The sequence below is a fragment of the Typopeltis vanoorti genome, chromosome 19 (assembly GCF_054136105.1).
Source record: "Typopeltis vanoorti isolate ZY-2024b chromosome 19, IOZ_Tvanoo_1.0, whole genome shotgun sequence".
Lineage (NCBI taxonomy): Eukaryota > Metazoa > Arthropoda > Arachnida > Uropygi > Thelyphonidae > Typopeltis > Typopeltis vanoorti.
In genome coordinates, this window is record NC_143567.1 from 58,999,059 (window position 1) to 59,021,226 (window position 22,168).

The 22,168-nt window shown below is 32.4% G+C and overlaps 1 protein-coding gene across 2 annotated transcripts in view; it reads right to left on the reverse strand.

The window, feature by feature from the left end:
* Positions 1-246: 246 nt before the first annotated feature.
* The window catches only part of LOC150096150 (uncharacterized), a 93,552-nt gene continuing 71,630 nt past the window's right edge, over positions 247-22,168 (reverse strand). For both annotated transcript variants that reach the window (XM_090408814.1, XM_090408815.1), the window contains exons 5-7: positions 13,416-13,595; positions 9,923-10,029; positions 247-5,296 (exon numbers count right to left, since the gene is read on the reverse strand). In XM_090408814.1, the coding sequence (XP_090264940.1) occupies positions 4,862-5,296; positions 9,923-10,029; positions 13,416-13,595 (722 nt within the window). In that variant the 3' untranslated portion in view covers positions 247-4,861. The remainder of the gene's footprint in view (positions 5,297-9,922; positions 10,030-13,415; positions 13,596-22,168) is intronic.

The window sequence follows — 22,168 nt, forward strand, 5'->3', positions numbered from 1 at the left end:
TATATAAAAAAATAAATCTAATAACATTTCTTAGTCTGCCCAGAGTACTAAGGTGCAATTCATTTACGTTTCAAAAACTGAGGAAATATTCTGTATAACTTTTATATATAAAATACATAAATTTAAGTTCATACCAATATTAAATTCAAATTTTAAAAAAATAAATAAACAGGCTAACTTTTTAAAAAAATCACAGTAATACAACACTTGATTATATTATAAATAACAAAATTTTATTACCAGCTTTGTACAAAATTAGTTAATGCTTTGCTAATACAAATGTCATCACATTTATAGCAGTTTCCGTAACTCATCCAACTTTGCTTTATATACAACTAAGAAGATGTGTAATGCAAAAATTATACAATATTTACAAGATGAACAACTGAAACATTTGCTTACAAAGTAAAAAATAAAAAAAAAAAACAGCCTCTCTATTGAATTAACGAAGATAAATTTGGTTGCAGGATCATGAAGAGAGACATTTAAATGCATTAATAAGTTTAAGTATATGTGCCCAAGAATAAACTCAAGAAAATATGGATGTGTAATTCCATGAAAATCATTAAATAACATTTGTGAAATGATTCTGATATACCACTGATTTAAATAAATGTAACACACACATTATAGAACTGTTTTGATAAAATGAATGAAAACACTTGGTTGAGATGTATATTACAAAATATTTTCAAGTTTTCCCCCCACCCTGTCAAACAGATGATATACCATAATCCCACTAACAGTTAGGCACTAGAGAGTAGCAAAATTGCATACATTTCACTGCATATTCCTTTTTTTAAAAAATTAATATGCTATCTAATATAATTTATACATTTCATAGAAAATTAATATCCATTTAAAGTAATTTTTAATCAAAAATATATAGTTTAATAAATTGCTAATTTTTTTCTGTTCAAAATTGTTCTTGAGATTTTATTGTGTTTTAACTTTAAGTATTTACAGTCATTAGTTTCAAGGAGAAAATATTTTTCCACAGGAGTGAAAGCATCACTGGGTATTTCAATCATGATATAAAGCAAAAGTTACTTAAAATGGAAAGAAAGGAAACTATAAAACTTTACTTTTAAAACCACGAGACTGTCTGTAATGTGTAGACAATTTGCTATATAAATACTGTTGATGTAACTAAATTTCTTTCATGTATTTCCAAAGTTAACAAATACCTTAGATAAGAAAAACTCTTATTCTCTCCTGCTAAAAGCATTAATGTAGTTACAGTGACAGAGTTCACACATAATTACTACATATTAACAATCTAAATATAAAACCACAATTACAAAATGCAAGATTTGTTCTAAAACATATAGTCCTATGCATCATGTTTAAAGATTACAAATTTTAACTTATCAAAACAGTTGGGTCAAGATGCTCCATTTACTACATAATATGAGATTTTCATCTCAATATATAATTCCCAAAAGTAATTTCTTGTTCTCTTCACTATAAAAATAGAAATTATTACACATATTACAAACACACTATTATGTAAACTGGAATCACAGCTGGTCAAATATTTTATAAATAGAAGGCATAGAATGGAATGTTGGTCAGTAAGTATATATCTAAATAGATTTAACATAATAGAAAGAAAAGGAGAGAAACAGGACAATCAGCCTTTTGTCCTTCAAATAGTTTTTCATGTGTTATATACCACAGTATTTTTTCTTAAAAAACAGCCTCAAGGAGTCACCAGGTATATTTAATGAATAATAAATAAGTTAGCTTTGTTTGTGTTATACTGTTTCTAAATATGGATAAATGAGTTGAACTATCAGTACACACACACACACACACACACACACACACACACACACACACACACACACACACACACACACACACACTCATACAGTGATTAATCATTTTATTTCAATTGTAGCTAGTTAAAGTGAAATTCTAATATTTACTTACTTCATTATTCAAAGTCATCAATTAACTGAAGCTTGTTAGCTTGATTTAGTTAATTACTAATGATGAAAGATCACAAAACAGATTGATTTGCCAGTTTGACTAATTTTTTTTCTGGTTTTATCATATTTTTTATCATTTTATTTTTGAAACTTCTAGAGTACAAGAGGAAAGAGAAATTTCTGCTTGTATTCTGTAACTACTGAACATATAACAAATTCAATGATGTCTCCGATTAAGTGGCTTCATTACATATCACTTGCTTAGGAAAGAGATCTGGATTCAAATCTTGTCACATTAGGAAGATTTTTTTTTTCCCAGGCAGAGATCATAGATGGCAAAGCAATGTTTTTATTTCCAGAAACCTGCCCATGGTATGTACAGCTGATAAATGCAAACTAAGGAAGAAAGATTAACCACTTTATCCTAGTCAAGGCAGATTTATGAAAGCCAATCTCACATGACCATAACAGACTATTGTCATTGTGTTTATGAGAATATGATACAATTATGACAGGCATTTTAAAGATTTGGATTTAGATTATATTAAAAGCGCTTATATTTTGACATCTCTGATAAAGCTACCTGAAATAAGGTATCAAACTGCAATGAGAATTTATAACAAAATAATGCGATAAAAAAAGTAATGTGGCAACGTAAGCCTCAAACTGAGATTTCTCTGGTAGAGTTGTCCGATTCAGGGAGAAGTGTTCACGTTCCTAAAAAAAAAAAAGGCTTACAACCACTAAGCTTTCTTTCTTTTCTTTTCTTTTTTTTTTTTTTAATGAATCAAAATAAGTAATCATATATCATTTTAATTTAAACAGAAATAACAGACTGAAAATCTGGAAAACAGAGAATCCTTAAATTAGAACCTGAGAAACTTGCACATAGGTTTTATGAGCATGATGCACACACACACAAATTCATCTTACTTTCATTTAGATTATATTAAAAGCGCTTATATTTTGACATCTCTGATAAAGCTACCTGAAATAAGGTATCAAACTGCAATGAGAATTTATAACAAAATAATGCAATAAAAAAAAGTAATTAAATACTACATCAGAACAATACTTAGCAGTACAGAAGAAACATAAAACCATCAGAGTTGATTAGATCTTTCCATCTGCCAAAAAAATAAAAAATTACATGTGGAAACAATTCACAGCTCATTTGTTACACACAACCCAAAGGTATGAAAATGAGAAACTGCATTTGAGGATTATCAAGCTAACAATGGCCCAAGAATCTATCTCTCAAATTCCAAATGAATTAAAAAAAATTACCTCTAGCTTATGTAATACTTAAATATCAGGTATCATTAAATCAGTATGTGCTATGTAATGTGATCTAGTCCTCCTTTCAAAATAAAGGTTCTAGATTTTAGATCAGTGAGGGGGGGGATCTCAGCTTTACTGCCTCTTTTGGAACAGTCTAGAAATAATAAATATCAATGTGTTCAAAATATAAACCTCCTCCTGTCTGGATGTATGGAAGACTTCCCTGTTCTTACTCTATTGCAGCAAGCTTTTATTTCATGAAAAAAACAACAGTGATCTCATAAAATACTGATTAACATGTAAATTCTGAAATGGAGAAAGCAGAATATTCTTTAGCTTTTCAGAAAACTTCATTAATTAAAGATTGAATTAACATAAACTGATTAATTACAATAACTTTTTCTGATTTTACTCTGTTATTTTTATTTACAAAAATATCTAGAATTTAGTATAAAGAAGTTAACTGTGTCTTACTATTTCTGTATAAATAAATATTAAACTGGTATCTAATGTCATATCCTAGTTGAAGTAAACCAAAATCAAGCAGTAAAATGCTAAAAATTTTTGAAACTAAAGTAATGAAATAACAGAATAAAATGAGTGTAAATTAGATTATAACTGATTCAATGCTCACTGCTTACAAGTAAAACAAATTTATTTTTTTCTAGTAAGGTTTATATATACTTATATGATAAAGGCAATGAAGCATGGTGAAGGTGGTTCCTATCTTTCAAAAATTTGATACCTGGTACAGACATCTATAAACTGCAAATCAGAACAGTTAAAACAAGTGGCCCAGTGCAAAATCAAGTACACATTGCAACAGTATGTTTCCATTAAGATATAATAGTAGTATATTTTATTTAACATTAATGTTATTTAATGTTAAATAATACTTAAAAATAATAAAACTTACTATACACTTATGTACTTATTGAAAGGATAGCTCCTCCAATTATTAAAAATAAAGCCATGATCTGGAGACTGCACTAACCAATATGCTGTATGCAAACTATCTTTACATACATGCATATACCTATAACCTATCATGGATGTTTTTGTACATATAACCATTTAAAACCATGCGGTCCTACATGGTTTTAAGTAGTAAACAAATCTATAAATCTGGTAGAACCTCTTGAAATTATGGAAGTTTAATCCAACTGAAAAAGTATGAACAAATACAATTTAAAGTTCATTTCTGACATAATGATATTTTGGGATGATGCATTATTTCAGATTTAGATAGCCACAGCTGTGAAAAATAATCAGAAAATTTAGCACCATATGACTTTCTTTGTGATAATGATAAACTCAGAATTAAATTAATATAATAATAACCTAAATGCGAATGAAGTACCAATGAACGCTTTCAGTACTCTCTACATGCATATATATGTCCAAATATTAAGCCAATCATAAATACAAGATGTTTTACTATCTAGAAATAACTATACTTTCTTTTTTGATTTGCATTTCTTTATAAAAAGTATTACAATAAACCAAGAAGAATGAAAACTTAAATTAAAATAGGTTTTCACTATTGTAATGACAAATTTTCAATTTGCAATTCTTTTTTTTTTTAAACAGTATAAAATAAAACACAATAAAAGTAAACTATAAAACACAATAAAATATGGAAGTAGTTATACATATACTGGTGAAGCTTTACTATCCAATTCTTCATTAATTTTTAGAGGGTAAAAATGACCACCATCATCAAAGAAGCGACGAAATGTAAATTCAAAAAAAGCATGCTCTGGATGTTTTCCATTTTCTGAAAAGTCATCAACTTCTGCCTCATCTACAGAATCAGAATTTCTTAGCTTATCACTTTCAATTGGATCAAAATTGGAAGTATCTGTGGGAGAACAAATACGAGGTACATATGGAGCAGGCTGTTTACGCAGGTTTCCACCAAAATCAATATCTGAAAAGAATGGATGACGTTTAATTTCCTCCACGCCATTTTTTCCAAGCCTTTTTTCAGGTCCACAACAAAGTTGGAAAATGAGATCTATTGCTTCTACAGATAAATTAGCAGCTTTTGGAATGTGAAGGGTGGACTGCCAATTTATAACCTAAAATAAATAAAATAAAATAAAAAATAAGCTTCTCAAAAACACTTCAAATGAACTTTCCAAACCTATCTAAAGGAGCTAGATACAATATCTTAAAAATATCATTGGAATACAATATTTAATCTACTGCTCTAAATGAGTCGTTCTAAATTATTTTATATATCAGAGATCTCTACAAATTCTTTATTTTACCAACCCCATTGCTTTTCTTAAATAGATATTTCATTTTGCTGATAGAAAATAACAAACATTTATGTGATAGTGTGCTATAATACCAAGTACAGCATGTTACATTTACTTTATGACAGAAGAATTTCTGATACTTTTTTGAGCACATTTTGCTACTTAATGTTGGATAGCATCACCACCTATATATATGAAGGATACAGGGGAAAAACAACTTCAGTCCAATTTGGCCTTCAGGCCATTATTTGCAGTTTTTTTTTTTTTTTTAATTTTTAAGTACTATTTAAATTAATTATGCTTAATATACATGAATGTACATATCTATTATTTTTTTATTTTGTTATGCTATGTTTATCTGCATTTTGACAACAAGGAAAATTTAATTACATTTTTTTCGGAAGTCAATATCGTGGACTGAAGTTGTTTTTCCCCTGCACCCTTCATATATATATATATATATATATATATAGACAAGGGCCTCCAAGGGTAACAATGTCATTAGTATAAACAAACAGGATGTTTGTTTATACTAATGGGAACAACATCTTAACAGGATGTTGTTCCCATTCATTTCCATCCTCCTTTGTTCATTAAAGTCTCCAACTTTTTCCAATGCTAGATTGAACTGGGTGCTGATAGCAATCTCTTTGGCAGAGTTCAAATTTTATTTCAAAACCTGATGAATGTTCCTGGAGGAAACATACCTTGTAGAGGGTGTGGGAAATACAAAGTTGTATCATTATATACTTTTATGAGTATACAATGATACAAAAGTCTCATTTGAAGGATCAAATCAAGCATAAATACAAGAATAAGGATGAATAAAGTATTAAACTTTAATAGCCAAACTTCCACCTGAAAATTACAGGTGTTCATCAGTGGAATAAGGCTAGTGGAGTACAAGGTAGAATGCAAGCAATAGATTATTTAAAATAGTAAGAGCTGTGTGATGGTATAAATAGAATAGGTAGACATAAATTGAGTCTAATTTAATTAGATTAAAAGATAAATAAAATAAAATATTAATGATGTCTGATTGTCTGCACAGTTAGCCTAGTGGCTTTGCGCTTAGCAACCATATGCCTGGGGAAGGAGTGTCCCAATTTATGTCGAAGACGTGAGGAACTTGAGGATCTTCCTCAGGCATAGCCAAGTTAGCTGGTCTTGGGCACGGGCAGTAGGGTTTTTTCTGCCAGTTTATCTGGCGTTTTTCATCCCGCAAACAGGCAAACTGGCCCCATGAACATACGCCTCTACAGTCCAGAATATATCCTCCCAGCGGCAGACTAGGCGACAGGTCTGTTGGGAGTGGTACTAAATAGTAGTCGCATCTAAATAACATGCGGTCCCTGCACAGGAAGCAGGAATAATGTGTAGTGAAAGAAGAAGAAGATTAATGATGTCTGATTACAATGAGACTTTCCCATATTTTTGGTAAGGAAAAGCAGTCATTCTGATTTGGGTTCAGATGATGGAGCAAGGCTTCGGTGCTCTCTTTAAATAAAGATTCGTGCTTATAGCAGCACCAACGGAGTAAGCATGTTTCAGACCAAAGGATATTGTGGTTGGAATCAATTCCATGTGGTGCTAGGTCAAATTTCTTATTAGCCATGCAAGATTGGTGTTCTTGTAGTCTTTTCTCCACAGAACATCTAGTTTGTCCAAAGTAGGAAAAGTGACAGTCAAAAGGAGCTACAGATCCCAAAAAGAGAAAGAGGAGATCATTTATTGTTTATCTTTTCATGATTGTTTGAGGTAGGAATCAAAAACATGCTGTATGGTTCGTTCTGAGAAGCCATTCAGATGCATAAAATTCATGATGTCCAAAAGATCTTTCCTGATCTGTTGTGGTTAGAGCATACACAATACAAGCACAACATAAGTTTTTATGATTCTTTATGATGCGAGTCAATTGCTGCTGTATATGGCTTCCAGTGAAGGTAGGTTTGCAATAAATGGAAATAGCTGTAATGATCACCAAAACAGATGTGCGAGGAATAAAACATAACAGAAAAGGCTCAAAGTATGACCAAATCTAGACTGATCAATGCAATTAAGACCAAAAATATTTATTAAGACTAATTCAAATTAACCCTTTGACCATTAGGTTCCAGTTTCAGGTACTTCACACCAAGTTTTTTCTTTTCTTTTTTTTAAAGACTACTTGATTAACAACGTATAAAAAGTATTTATTTAAATTTTTTATACAAAAACTGTCAATGATTTACTAAAAAGAATATTAACTAATAAATTATTTTTATGCATACAACAATAACTATAATAACCTACATACAGTGATAATTTCTTCAGAAGTTTCGAATTGTATGGTAGATTTTGAAGCATGGTGAAGCACACAACCCTACCTGGCAATTGGGACACCACTTGCACGTTTCTTTGCAAACCTTAGCTTGTGAAGAAAAAAAAAAGCAAATTTTCTTCTTGACTCTGCTTGCTTTGCAGTAAGGGATATGTATTCTGGAAAGTGCCTTCCTGTCAGTCTGATTGGGTTCCCTCCTTTAGCTGGTCTTCTGTCTTTCTTGTTAGCTCTCAGGGTGTGGTAAGTTTCAATGATTTTATCTATAAGAGCCAGCCTAAAAGCTATGTGATCAAGCTTACCATCTGTGTAGTAGAAAAGTATTGAACATAGAGATATGTAAAAGGTGTCTGAATATTTTTACATAATATCTTTGTTTGTTCTGGGTAGCAGGATAATATGAAAGCATTTGGTCTAAATGATCAACGCTCCCCATAGTATTGTTGTACTGTAATACCACAGCTGGTTTTTTCATGGTTCCTTTCCTTGTATCTACATCTTCCATTTCATTCTCATGGATGGTGCTCAGCATGGTGACATCTTTCTTGTCTTTCCATTTCAAGGCAATGATCTTCCCATGCTGAAAGACACAAATTTCTCCTTTCTTCAACTTCTTCAATTTGAGTTCAGGTATTTCTTTTTGGATCATCTTAGCAGTCCCATAAACATCAGTTTTCTTGGTAACTAAGTAGTCTGTGAGCTCAGGACTATTGAAATAATTATCTAAGGTAATGCAATATCCCTTATTCAGCAAAGAAGATGGTAAGGTAATAATTAATGTACCGAAAGAAGGATTATTCAGTAAACTGGATACCTGAATTCCTTTATAAATTACCTGTATAAATTATTAGTTCATATACAATAGCCACTAGATGATTCACAAAGTACAAAACATTTCAACCCAAAATGAGAGCGCTTCAGCAACATGTACTGTTTCCAACTAAGTCGGCAGGTTTTCATCCACACAAATATCTTGTTCTGGTGTATCAACTTCTTGGAACTTCTTTTTGAGAGAGTCAAAAAAAGTATATTTTTTTAGTAGTTTCGGATTGAGAAATCAGAATCCTTGTCAGCAAAGTGTAAAAATTTCATTATCAGGGAATACCTGCATTCAGATATCACTTCTAAAAAAAAAAAAAAAAAAAAAAAAAAAAAAAAAAAAAAAAAAAAAAAAAAGGTTGTCTTAATCATCCTATTAGACCAATACCATTTTATTTCTGATTTCTGAACTATGCCTTAAAGCAGTCATAATGCTAAAAACACCTTCAGTTCACTGCTATCTGTATCTTTCCAACGAAAACAATGAGAAAAGCTTTTGAATTTTGTATACCAGCAATGAACTTGCATAGTTTTCTTGTTAATTTCCTCAACTAAAATGTTCATAATATCTTCATCAAAATACAATTCAAATAGTTCCAATGAGCAATTACTCACAGAAATATCTTAAGAAATACCAGGAGTTCCCGTAAAAGAAAAGGAGGACGACGTAAACATACCAAGCCAATTGGTATACGGCACCATCTCCTAGCATGGGACAAACCACAATTGTCTTCATCACTATCAGAACTTACCAATGACATCAACATTGCTGTCATCACTTATATCTAAAAAGAATTTTACAACATATTCTTCATCTGATTCACTATCAGAATCTCTTCCAAATACAGTAGCAGACGTCTTGCACTTCTGCAAACCCGATGTCAAAGCCATTTTTTACACCATATGCGTCCTTCTTACTTTCAGTTCTAGCAAAGTACACAAATTTCTTTTCTCACAGTGAACAATCGCCCTCTATGTGTAAGCAAGAAAACTAAATCATAAACACATTTAGCGCAGTTATAACGATTACCAAATGAAAAAGTTTACAGAATCGCACTCGCTGTGTTAGTAACGCTAAAGAAAATATACCGATGAAAATGCACAGTGCATTTGTAATGGTCAAAGGATTAATGACCATACAAATAAAAACAATTTGAAAAAACACTACTATTAATAAGAAATGTGGTAATAAAACCTAAATGTTGGCCTACCAAAGCATGCTGTGTACTTTTTACATTCAATGATAACGAAAATGATAATCATAATCTTACATACTAAAAATGAAGATGCAAAAATTAATATCTTACTTTGTATTGTGTCTCTGCTGGAGTATTTGCTAAGAATGGAGGCTGTCCAACTAACATCTCATAAAGAATAACTCCAACACTCCACCAATCACACAACTGAGTATAACCTAAAAGGAAAAATAAATAAATAAAAATAATGAATAAACAGACATTAAACACATAAATTCTGAATATACAGAATATCTCTTTTGTACACACCCATTTGTGTGGAGAGAAAATGTAGGAATGAATTTTGGGATTTTTTTTTTCTCTCTCTCTCTCTCATTTTGCATATATCATTTTCATGATATATAAAATTATTGTAATGTGTTTTGAAGCTACTATAAGATACTGTAGCTGATTTTTTTTTTACTTATTAAATGTTTCTTTTAGCATGTTATTTTTACTGAATTTATTGTATTTAGCACATTCACTAATAAATTTATAGGCAAACTGTTCAATTAAGATGAGTTTCAAAAATGGCACCAAAACCAGGCAAAACAATAGAGCACCATCAAAATCAAAGAATAACGTAGATTCTAAAGGAAATCTTTACCCCACTGACCATTAAAAGGAAATGTAAGAGAATTGACCAGTGATTCGAAAAAGTTGAAACATTTATAAAAACTTAGACCCAATAGGAAAATTAAGAACAATAACTCACGCATGGAAGTTATCAATGAATAATAATAAAGTCAGTCAATTAGAATATAAGAAAAAAAAAGTAACACAATAGAGTGGTTTGTCACTTAATGACAGATTCACTATTTCAAGCTTCAAGGAAGCAAAAAAAAAGTAAAAGAAATGGTCATGCTCTTGTAGGCAAATATTATTTAAGTAGAGATAAATATAGAATTATTATTATTATTGCATCCTCCATGGAGTTGGCAGGCTCATTGTGGGAGGTTCATTCAACTGACAATATATTTATCATACTGACTTAAAATCCTTAACACTCCTTGCAGTAACAACACATTCTGGTAATGTGTTCTATTCACTGACAATTCTCCATGTAAAAAATCTACTCCTACCACACTCTTACATAACTTCCAAGAATGGCCTTTGGTTTTTCCTTTCTCGCCTTGTACTCCTTTTTTATAATCTCATCTGGATTAATCCGATAAAATCCTCTCAACTGTCCTTTACATTCAATGCCTAATAGTACATCTGCTTCTGAGAGCATGGTCTCACTAATACCAATAATCTGAGTTAACAATGTATTCACTAAGGCAACAAACTTAATCCATTTGTTCCTTATACTTATGGTAGTTTTGTACAGACATAATAAGTTATCTCCATGCTTTTTTGCATATCCCCTGTAGTCTGCATGACCTAGCTGGACAACTTCCAGATTCCTCTTCACATCTAATGCTTCACTTATACAGACATCCTTAATTCTGAACCAGATGAACACACACAATCACTTTTCATCACAATTTTCTTTATTATTAAGCATATTCATTATTATTATTATTATTATTATTATTTGTCACCTCCAGGGAGTCCAAAGACTCATCAAGGGAGGGCATCTACTCTACACTCTGTCTCCACTACTTCACAATCCACCAACTGACCGCAACTACACCATCGCCAACCACCACCATCACTGGTATTTCCACAGACAATCACAAACATCCATGCCCACAGTGGTATTCGAACCTGCAGCCTTTTGGCTAGGGAGCGGATACGCTAACCACTCAGCCAGCCAGGCTGGCATATCATTAATATAGCATTCATATCGTTAATATAGTTGGATAACTCAGTTGCTCTTAGACACACACACACATTTTCACCATTCTTCCTCACATCATAATCTAGTTTCCTTGACCATCTGTATTAGGTCTTTTACTAATAAATAATTTCTCTAGACTCTTGATACTAAACACATTCAAGTGTTGGCTGCACCTCTTATATAAACACTTCAGTTGTTGAAATGTTACAGGAATGAAAGTGATAAATCAGGCTCATATCTTAAGTCATAATTCAGGTGGAAAAAAAAAAGTTGATTTTTGGTGGTCAAATCCAGCAAGGGAGAAGGATAATAATAATAATAAGCAGTAGTAGGTAGTAGTAGTATCTCTTACTTTATTTTGTGTGTGTGTGTGTGTTTTAGACACAAATTCTGCTTTAAGTGCTCTCATTAAAATCTATTGTGCTTCTGTGGCAAAAATAAAATAAAGAACGGGAATATTTTACTGTTGACTAGGTCATAACAATGTAAATTATGCATGTTTATTAGGAGTAAGTGATCAAAATAATACTATCTTTAAGGAATATGTCAGAAATTCTGAGATGCGTGCACCACTAGAAAGAGATAGCATAATTATACTATAGAAACATCTGAGTAATACCTTGTAGTCCTCAGATGATTCAAACTTCAATATTTTCTATAGCCAATACCTTAAACATACATCTTCTAGCTATTCTAGAGCGAGGTGAAGAACATAAATTTCCCTATCCTGGCATAAACACATTAACATCCAGCTTTTGAAATGCTTTCTTTTTTTTTTTTTTTTTTTTTTTGTTCAAAACATTACAAGCTCTTTTGCTCAACTTCTAACACTTTATAAATCTAAACTGTGATCAGCTTTAGAATAACCTTTTCTCAAATCAGGGGTAAAGAACAAAAACACCTCCCTGAGAATGCGATATTGATCTAAAGCTTAACAGATCTCTCTCTCTCTCTCTGACTCCATTAAACTGCTTTCCCATAGATGCTCCATGCATTATATCTCTTGTATAGGCATTTCCATAGATGCTGCTTTACTGAATTGGACATGACTATTTCTCTCTTTCCCTCTAATTTTGTACAAACATGGACAGCTGCTGGTTGACAATCATATACTATTCAGCTCCAGACTTGTCAAACATCTCATTTTCTTCCTTCTATGTGCCATTTTTTTCCAATTCATACAACCAACAACTCTTCAAGAAACACAGAGAGATTATTTTGTTCCTCTAATCACTTGCTCATACACAGCACTGTCATGTTATAGGTTTTAAGACCTCTCATGTGTGGTATTGATACATATATATATATATATATATATACTTTTAAACACAGGAGAATTCACATTAGCTACTAATTCAAAAAGGTAAAGAAAGTTAATTTCATAAACACAACTGCCAAGTTTTCACGGAACCCCCAATCAGAGCAATGGAATCTAAATGGATTCTAAGCAGACTATTCCCTACACGACTGTGGTTATATTAATTTATAGGACAAGAAAGAGTGGCAAAGCTGTCTAAATATGGATGGATTCATCAAGTTGAGCAAGTATGACATAAATTTCATAATGTTGTTTAAAAAAAATATTTAGAAATGAAACAAAAAGAAATTTCAAGCATCCTAGAATGTTATGATTAACACATTCATTCCAAAATATATTAATTATTTTATCAAAGTTCCAAAGGATAGAAATTTACTTATCACTTGAGTTAATTTACTGACTTACTTAATACTGTTAAGTAAATTAGCAAATTGTTTGCAAACAAAATAATGATTTACACTCACCTGGCTTCATCAAAACCTCGGGCGCTATATAATTTGGAGTTCCAACAAGTGAATGAGCTAAACATCTTTTATGTTCTCTCTGCCTTCTTCGCTCTAAAGGTTTCAAATTGGCACTTGTATTACAATGGCATTCACTGGTCCCATCCTCATCCATATCCATTGAGTCTTGATGATTATGTTCTATAATTCAAATTGTTAATCATCCATTATCTAAAATGCAAGGTATTTGGATGCATTAATTTTCAAACACTTAAAGTAACCTGGAATAGCCAAACTTCAGTGAAATGTATAATTAGCCAATAAATTAATCTGTATTTAATATATGATTACTAGATGCTTTATAGAACGTGGTCAACACAGTAATACAGGCAAACCTCGCTTTACGCAATTAATCCATCAATTAATGTGTGCTAAGCAAAATCGCGTTAAGCGAATGCAATAAGCAATTGGAATAATATTAATTCATCCATCAGTTGATGGATGAATTAATAAATTTGGAAAAAAAATTACAGTATAAGCTTTAGAGGATAAAATCATCAAAGTTAATAAAAATCAGTTGCTTAAATCTTCTTCTTCATATGCATGCTGTTCTTCTAGTTGACACAGATCATGCTCACTTAACTGTTCTGAATGGGAATCGGGCAAGTTTCTCACATCTTTATTATCCAGTTAATTAAATCCAAGTTCTTTTCCAATTGTGATGATTTCTTAAAAATATTAGATTTTTAAGAAATTGGATTTCATGCATGATAAACTAACATAGGCTTGAGTTTAAAGTCGCCTTCTGCACTGCCTCCTAATAAGAGCATAAGACGATATTTAGATACTTTGTATTCTGGTTGAGATGCTTGTTTTAGCTAGGAAAGTTTTTGTTGGCATACACTTCCAAAAGAGACCAATTTCATCAACTTTGAGTATTTGTCTAATCATCATAATCACCCGCCTGAATTATCCTTTGCAATTCTTTATGAAACTTGGCCGCAGAATCTTTATGAGCACTAGCAGATTCCCCAGTTATTCTTACGTTATGCAGTCCAGTTCAATTTTTAAAACTGTCAAACCATCTTAAGCTTGCAGTAAAGCTTTCACATTCCTCTTGAAATTTGGTCTCTTTCAATGAGGTAAAAATATAGATAGCTTTTTGCCTGAATATTCCCTGTACTAAGAAGTGTTATTTTTTGGTTATAATCCTCAATCCAGAGTAATAGAAGACGATCCATCTAGATCAGTAAATGACTTCTATTTCGGGTGATCTGCATGCCTTAAGAAGCAGTAGCAACTTTTCCTCATTCTTTGCTCTTATTTAATACAGTCCAAACTGTAGACTCGCTATATCCTAGGTCTTGCACAATCATTGTATTACTAGCACCACTTTCATGTCTCTTAATGACTTCCAGCTTTTCCACTTGCTAGAGATTGACGATAAAAACCTTTGCGTAGCATAAAATTTCGCATAACGTAAAAAAAATCGCATTAACTGATTAATCACTAAAGCAGGAAATTGTATTATTTCACTCAATCACGCTAACTGATTATTGCGCATATCAAATTCGCTTTAAGCGAAGTTTTCCTGTATATACTTTAAAAAATGGTCCACATGTGTAAAAGAAATTAGAATTTAATATATGCTCAGATATACTTCACTCACTGCAATGAGCATCATTCAAGGAGAGTATAGAAGGCTGGTTATAATATTCTAAATATGAATCACAAGAGTGAGTCACATGGCATGAGTACACTTTATGTTTCGGTCACAGATGGGCAAAAAGGAGAATGCGCTATAAGAGTTCAAAGGAACCAAGTATAGATCTGTAATTCCAGACTAATGAAATAATGAATTAAAAAAAAAATACAGTAGAATCTGCTTTTTGTGATCGCGGATAATATTAGCAATCGGCTATTGTTATCAAAATCAGTCAGTCCCAACACACACCATTTAAAATTAATTTAAAATAATCCGTCTATTATAATCAAAGTTCCGGTTATTGTTATCAAAATCTTTGAATTTTCGGCCTTTTGCATCTTAGAATTCTAAGAAATAAGGGTTAATCAGGAGAAAATTTGACAAAGAACATTTGTCGAAATCTGACTTTTCTTAATCTTTCTTTAATCCGTAATTCTTCAGTAAATCTTATATCTTCCAGGCAAATGCGGGGGGGGGGGGGGGGGGTATAAATACAGTCTAATTGTGATTTTGTGCTTTCTTTCAGTAAGTGAATTTGACTTTAAGTGCTCATTAAAACAGCCCTTAGCATTATGGGAGAAGCAAGTAAAAAACGTGAAGATTTATCTTTTTAAGAAAAGCAAAAAAATTTTTTTGGAGTGCTATGATAACTTTCCCAAAATAAGTCAGTGTAGTGCAGCTGTACCTTTAAAATTTTCACACCAAAAACAAATCAAACATTGAAAAGCTCTTACTAATGAGAAGATAGATCGGAAGAGATCCTGATCTGGTAAGGATACTCAAGTTGAATCAGCATTAGAAATTTGGTTTAGTAAAAAAAGATGCTTCGATTAATGGGCCTTTGATGCATCAAAAAGCAGAAGAAATTGCACGGGCAAAAGCAACTGGTGGATGGTTGAACAGGTGGAAAAAGCGAGAAAATATTGTGTACAAGCGTATTCATGATTAAAGAAAAAGTGCTGATTTATCAAAGTGCATCACTTTGATACTTCACATAATTTTCATACTAAAATATATTTTTCCCCAATGGCACAATTTAGTCTGGACATGTTTATGCAGAAAAATAAAATTTAAAAGCATCTGAAGTTCAGCTCCCAACTTCAGCTATTCTGTTGAATAGCTGAAGTATCTATTACACAGAGACAAACTTAATTTATCAGATTATCTGCTGTTGCAATTCATGTTTATACATAATTTTATTACAAAGAAAAATATGCTAATTTCGAATATTTTAATCATGCACAACTTCACGTGACTTCACATTGTTATTTAAACAGATTGTCATAACCCAATATAATAAAAATACAAAATTTATTACAACAGACCAACATGAAAATGTATTACTACAGGTCCTCTTATGAATGGACTAATAGAGGAAATGGGCAGTCCAATAATGCTGACTAGTCCAGTACTTCCAAATTCCTTATGTACTCCACTTTGAGAAATTATCATAATGAAGCAGCACCAAAGTGTATGAATGTGTAGGGTTGCATCTCCAAACTTCAGCTATTCTATTGAATAGCTAAAGTTTGAAAATGCAGCTACTAGACAGACAGACAAACCCAATTCATCAATTATCTTCTGTTACAGCATTTCCACCTTCACCATGTAAATCCCTATTATCCAATCCATGACAATTATGGTATCACAACAGCCAACCATTACTAGGCCAGAAATTTTCTGTTTCTATTTTCTATGCTTAAATAATGTATTAGCAGCTGCGCAGGGTTCCATCTCCACAAACATTAACACCTGCCAAAGAATCCACCATATGCCATTTGTAAACTGCTTCCTCGACATTTTTTATTCCTAGCTACTTTCACATACTTCATGGCACTTGGTTCAGACTGAGAAGAATCAATACTGTACTTTAAGAGCATATGCCCTTAGTTTATTTTCTTTATGCATGTTCCATGCAGTTTATTTCACTATACTCATCACAAAAATGTGACCAAACATGTCTGATTCAAATTTCTTTATAAGCTCTAGTTTCTTAAAAATGCATTTAATGTTAGCACTATCCCTTTGTCTGGAAGCCATTGTCAATTATAATTTCATAAATTTCAGATAATATAATAAATCCACGATCCAGGTTATGAAAAGAACAACATACTACTACCTCTACATGAGTGTCAGCAAAGACTGGGTAGACCTACTAATAAACAGTCTCCGCTAATCAAGAGTGAAGACCTCTAATTTTAGAACACAGAATTCATGCATTATTTCCAAAATCTGTACATACAAGGTAATTTATAAGATGGTCTACAGTAATTGAAAATATACTGTACATGAATGCATTCATATCAAACAGGCTAGCCTTTGTTTTTCTAAACAAGTTTTTTCAATAAATCTGACATCTAATTTTAAGCCTCCATAGTCAGTAATGATGCCCTTTGACTGAAAGACCTGTCTTGATATCCTGTCCAGAACATAAGAAAACTTGTTAAGGACTTTGACAGAGGTGGCAGGAACTATTTATTTACTTCCAGAATTTTTTTCCACCTGCAACTTAAATAACAGATGCAACTATGACAGATTATACAGATGAGATTAACTGCCCTATTATAACTGGATTATTTCCAATATGAAGGCTCAACTGGGACATGCCACTGAGCCTAGCATGTTAATGAGAAAATGAAGATGAAAATATTGCTGCCAAACATGGCATAATTCTTTCAGTCAACTTAATTTTGCATGATGTCTTCTAGTTCTCAATGTGTCAATTTGAAGTTGTTTAATATGGAGAGTATAAAACTTCTGTTTCACAACTTTTGCTCAACAATATAGTCCACTTTTGAATGAGCACTAACACTTTAACTTGCAGGATATAGCAGTATTTCTGAGTATTCATATTTCATCAACAATAATGAAGATGCGTTACAACATACTATGAATGTTGTAAGGCATCCTCAGAATGTTTGATCACAACATCCTACGAATGTTGTGATCAAACATAATAGTCATGGCATATATTGAAATGACTGAGATGGTTATACAGAGAAGTTGAATTCTTCACTGGAATATATCCTCATCTAATGAGGATATATTATATAAGAAATACCTAGCATTTAGAGAACAATTAGAGTTAGAGAACACTACAAACAAGTAGTGTTTTACTATTTGGCTATAAAACAATGAATATTTTATAATTCTTTCTTTTAAAGTTACACGGTGATCAGCATTCATGGTTAAGAATTTACGGAGACACAACATGTGTTAAAATAATTACTTTACTTAATATTAGGAAAGTAACATTTGACGTTTCAACCTCTGTATTGAGAGTACATATGTATAAGAAGTAAGCTACATGCTACTGCACTTTACAAAGGCAAAATGAATCTAAGCTGCTTATTAATCTTTTATTTTTTATGCTTATTAATATTTTATCCTGACATTTAGTGGGGGAAAAAAAAATTAAAGGATTCAAACCTAGATCTTTCAAACCAAAGGGCACTGTTGTGATCACCTGAGCTATACTGATTCACTACATATAAAATATGTAGTCGCCTTTCATATAATAAATTTAAACTGAGAAAAGATATACTAATTCTGTAATGAGAGATCATCATAAAATATCTAATAAAAATCATGTATAAACATGACCAAAATAATTTTTTACTAAAATAAGGAGCCAAAAGACTTCAGTTCAGCGATGAAAAATTATATAAGCAAAGTGGATATTAGATCCGGCATTAGAAAGCAAATATATATATATATATATATATATATATATATATATATATAGATGCTTGGGGGGGGGCCTATGCTTTCTAAAGTGGCCCACATTAAGGCAACTTGTGAACGTATTCCCATAAGCTCTCTGGTCAACTTATTTTTTACAAAACTTTCATAGTTTCTACATTCGGCTTTGAAATAATGCTGGATCTAATATCCACTTCACTTATACAATGACCAAAATAAATTAGAGTGCAAAAAATACACTTCAATTTGTAAAGGCTATGCCTGCTATAAGGCTTAAAAATTCATTACTTTTATTTTCTAATTTTGATTTGCCATTTGCTAAATGGCATGTTGTATGTATACTTTTTGCTTCATTAGCAGTTTCATACCATGTCAATACATAGTACTAATATTTTAAAATAATACTGGCAAAAAGAAAGTAAAACAAATTTAATAAATTAATGACTCATTTCATACATAACTACTGTGTACTTCATCAGATTGGTATAACAGACACACAAATAGGTATTAGCATGGAGATTTCTACATTTTTTTCATCATTTTTTTTTTAAATTCATTCACCATGTGGCAGACGTTGAATGTAGGAACAAGATATTATGAGTGTGGGTCATTGTTACAGGATATAGCATATTTTGTTTCATAGCCTAACTCTTACATATGTTGCCCCAAGTTGATTTAATATCAAGCCTTAGTTTTTATTACACTGGATCAGACATCACATCATCTGTATAGTATTTTTGTGAGTTGCAATTAACTTGATGGTTTCTGTTAGTAGTGTGCAAGGCCAATCGAGATTTATATGCCCATTTTTAACTCTGCATCTGACATGTTCTTTTAGATGGATTTCAACAGTGACCCGTTTGTCCAACGATTTGTTTGTTCGTTTTTGGGTTTAATGCTACAATGGTCATATTGCACCAAAAAAGAAAAAGTGTAATAGATAAGGAGCTTACATAGGTATAAAAACTATACATCAAAGTCAAAATAACAACAAAAAATTATAAATGAAACAATTCTTAGAAATATACCATTTAATATATAAGTAAGACAACATAAAAATAGTGGAGAAAAAGATTAATGTAAAAGAAGAGTATAAAACAAGTATAAAAAGATACAAAAATTCTAGGTTTTTTAAAAAAAATATTTACTATAACTAAAAAAAAAAATATATATATATATACACACACACACACTTTATATAAGGTGGTAAAGATTAATACTCTGTATGTTGTTATAGACCTGGTAATGTGGATGGTGGTGATAGTGAAATGTATAGTCAAATAAGCCAAGCAAATAAGAAAAGGGTGATCATTATGGGTGATTTTAATTATGGCAATATAGACTGGAATGAAGAGATAGCAACTGGAAGTAAAGAAAATGAGTTTCTTGAGTTTTTGAGGGATAACTACCTCAGACAGTATGTAACAGAGGGCACAAGAGGATTAAGGGTCTTGGATTTGGTCATCTCATCGGAGGATGTAATTATCAATGAGGTATCAAATCATCCACCAATTGGTGAAAGTGACCATGAGGTGATTACTTGGGTGGTTGCCAGCAGTGCAAGGACCCCTGTGAAAAAAAGGGTATATGTGGAACTACAAGGGGGGTGATTATGAAGAGCTCAGGAGACAGCTTGCAGGTGTAGCATGGAATGAGGAGTTAGCTGGAAAAGAGATCAATGCAGCTTGGGGGATTTTCAAAAAATATTTAGTGGATGCAATGTCTAAATGTATACCATGGGTGAGAAGGTTAAATAAGGTAGGTGTGAGATGGATGAATAAAGAGATTAAGCATGCAATACAGAGAAAAAGGGCATTGTGGAGGCAGCATAAGAGAAGTGGAAGTAACCAATTTCATGAGGTCTACAAAGACCAGGCAAGGAGGGTGACTTGGTTGGTGAGAGTAGCTAAAGAGAGGTATGAACAGCAGTTAGCTAATGAAGCTAAAAAGAATCCTAGAGAGTTCTTTCGATATGTAGCCAGCAAAAGAAAGAATGATTATGGAAAGATGACATTGATTGGAGGAAATGGTATAAAGACAGCTGTTGCAGAATGTGTGGTGGAGATACTTAATGAGCAGTTCATAAAGATCTTTCAATCTTGTGAATGTGACTTCATGGAGAGATTAAGAGCAGTTGATGATGGGGAGGAGAGACTGACTGTAAGTGAGCAAGAAGTGTTTGGGGAGTTGAGTAAACTAGATGTAAATAAGGCTGTGGGACTTGATAATATATCACCGCGTATTCTGAAGGAATGTGCCAGAGAGTTGACACCTGCCTTGACATATTTTTTTAATACGAGTCTTGCACTTGGTCAAGTCCCTAAAGAGTGGAAGGAGGGCAAGATTGTGCCACTTCATAAAGGAGGTGATCGAACTCAAGCATCAAACTATAGGCCTATCTGTGTGTCAGGTGTTGTGGTTAAGTTGTTGGAGAAGCTTGTGAGAACTAGGATCCAGAGTTAGGTTGACAACAATGGTATAATCTTTGATGGACAGCATGGATTTGCTAAAGGGAGGTCGTGTTTTAGTAATCTACTTACTTATTACAATAAAGTGACTGCTTCCTTGGACAGAGGAGAAGGATACACAGTAATATACTTGGATTTCGCAAAAGCTTTTGATAGAGTACCTCATGATAAGTTGACAGTCAAACTAGAGCAGATGGGGTTGGATATTAGATTAGTGCATTGGATTGGAGACTGGCTATCTGATAGGTATCAACAAGTTGTGTATGGGGGTGCAATATCCAGGAAAAGGAAAGTCACTAGTGGAGTGCCTCAGGGATCTGTTTTAGGGCCATTACTATTTAACTTGTATATTAATGATATTGGCGAAGATTTGGATGGAGATATTCAGTTGTTTGCAGATGATGCAAAGTTGGGACGAACCATAAAGAGTAGTGAAGATGTTGTGGCCTTGCAAGAAGACTTGAATAAATTGAGTGATTGGGCAAGCAAATGGGGATGTGAGTTCAATGTTGCAAAATGTGAGGTTTTAAAATTTGGAAAACAAAGATGGGATGCAGAATTTATGCTTGGTGAGAATATATTGTTGGAAGTAGAGGAAATAAGAGTTCTGGGAGTGATAGTGGATAAGGATCTAAAATTTAGGGGACACATCGCCAAAATTATGAAGACAACACAAAGACTTCTGGGAATGATGAGGAGGACACTGACATGTAGAAGTAGGGAGATTCTTGTTCCATTGTATAAGGCTTTGATTAGGCCACAAATGGACTATTGTGCCCAGATTTGGTCACCTGGTTTTCAGAAGGATGAAGAGATGTTGGTAAGGGTCCAAAGGCGACTGACTAAGGTAGTTTCTGACCTCTGGAATGTCGAGTATGAGGAAAGATTGAAAAGATGTA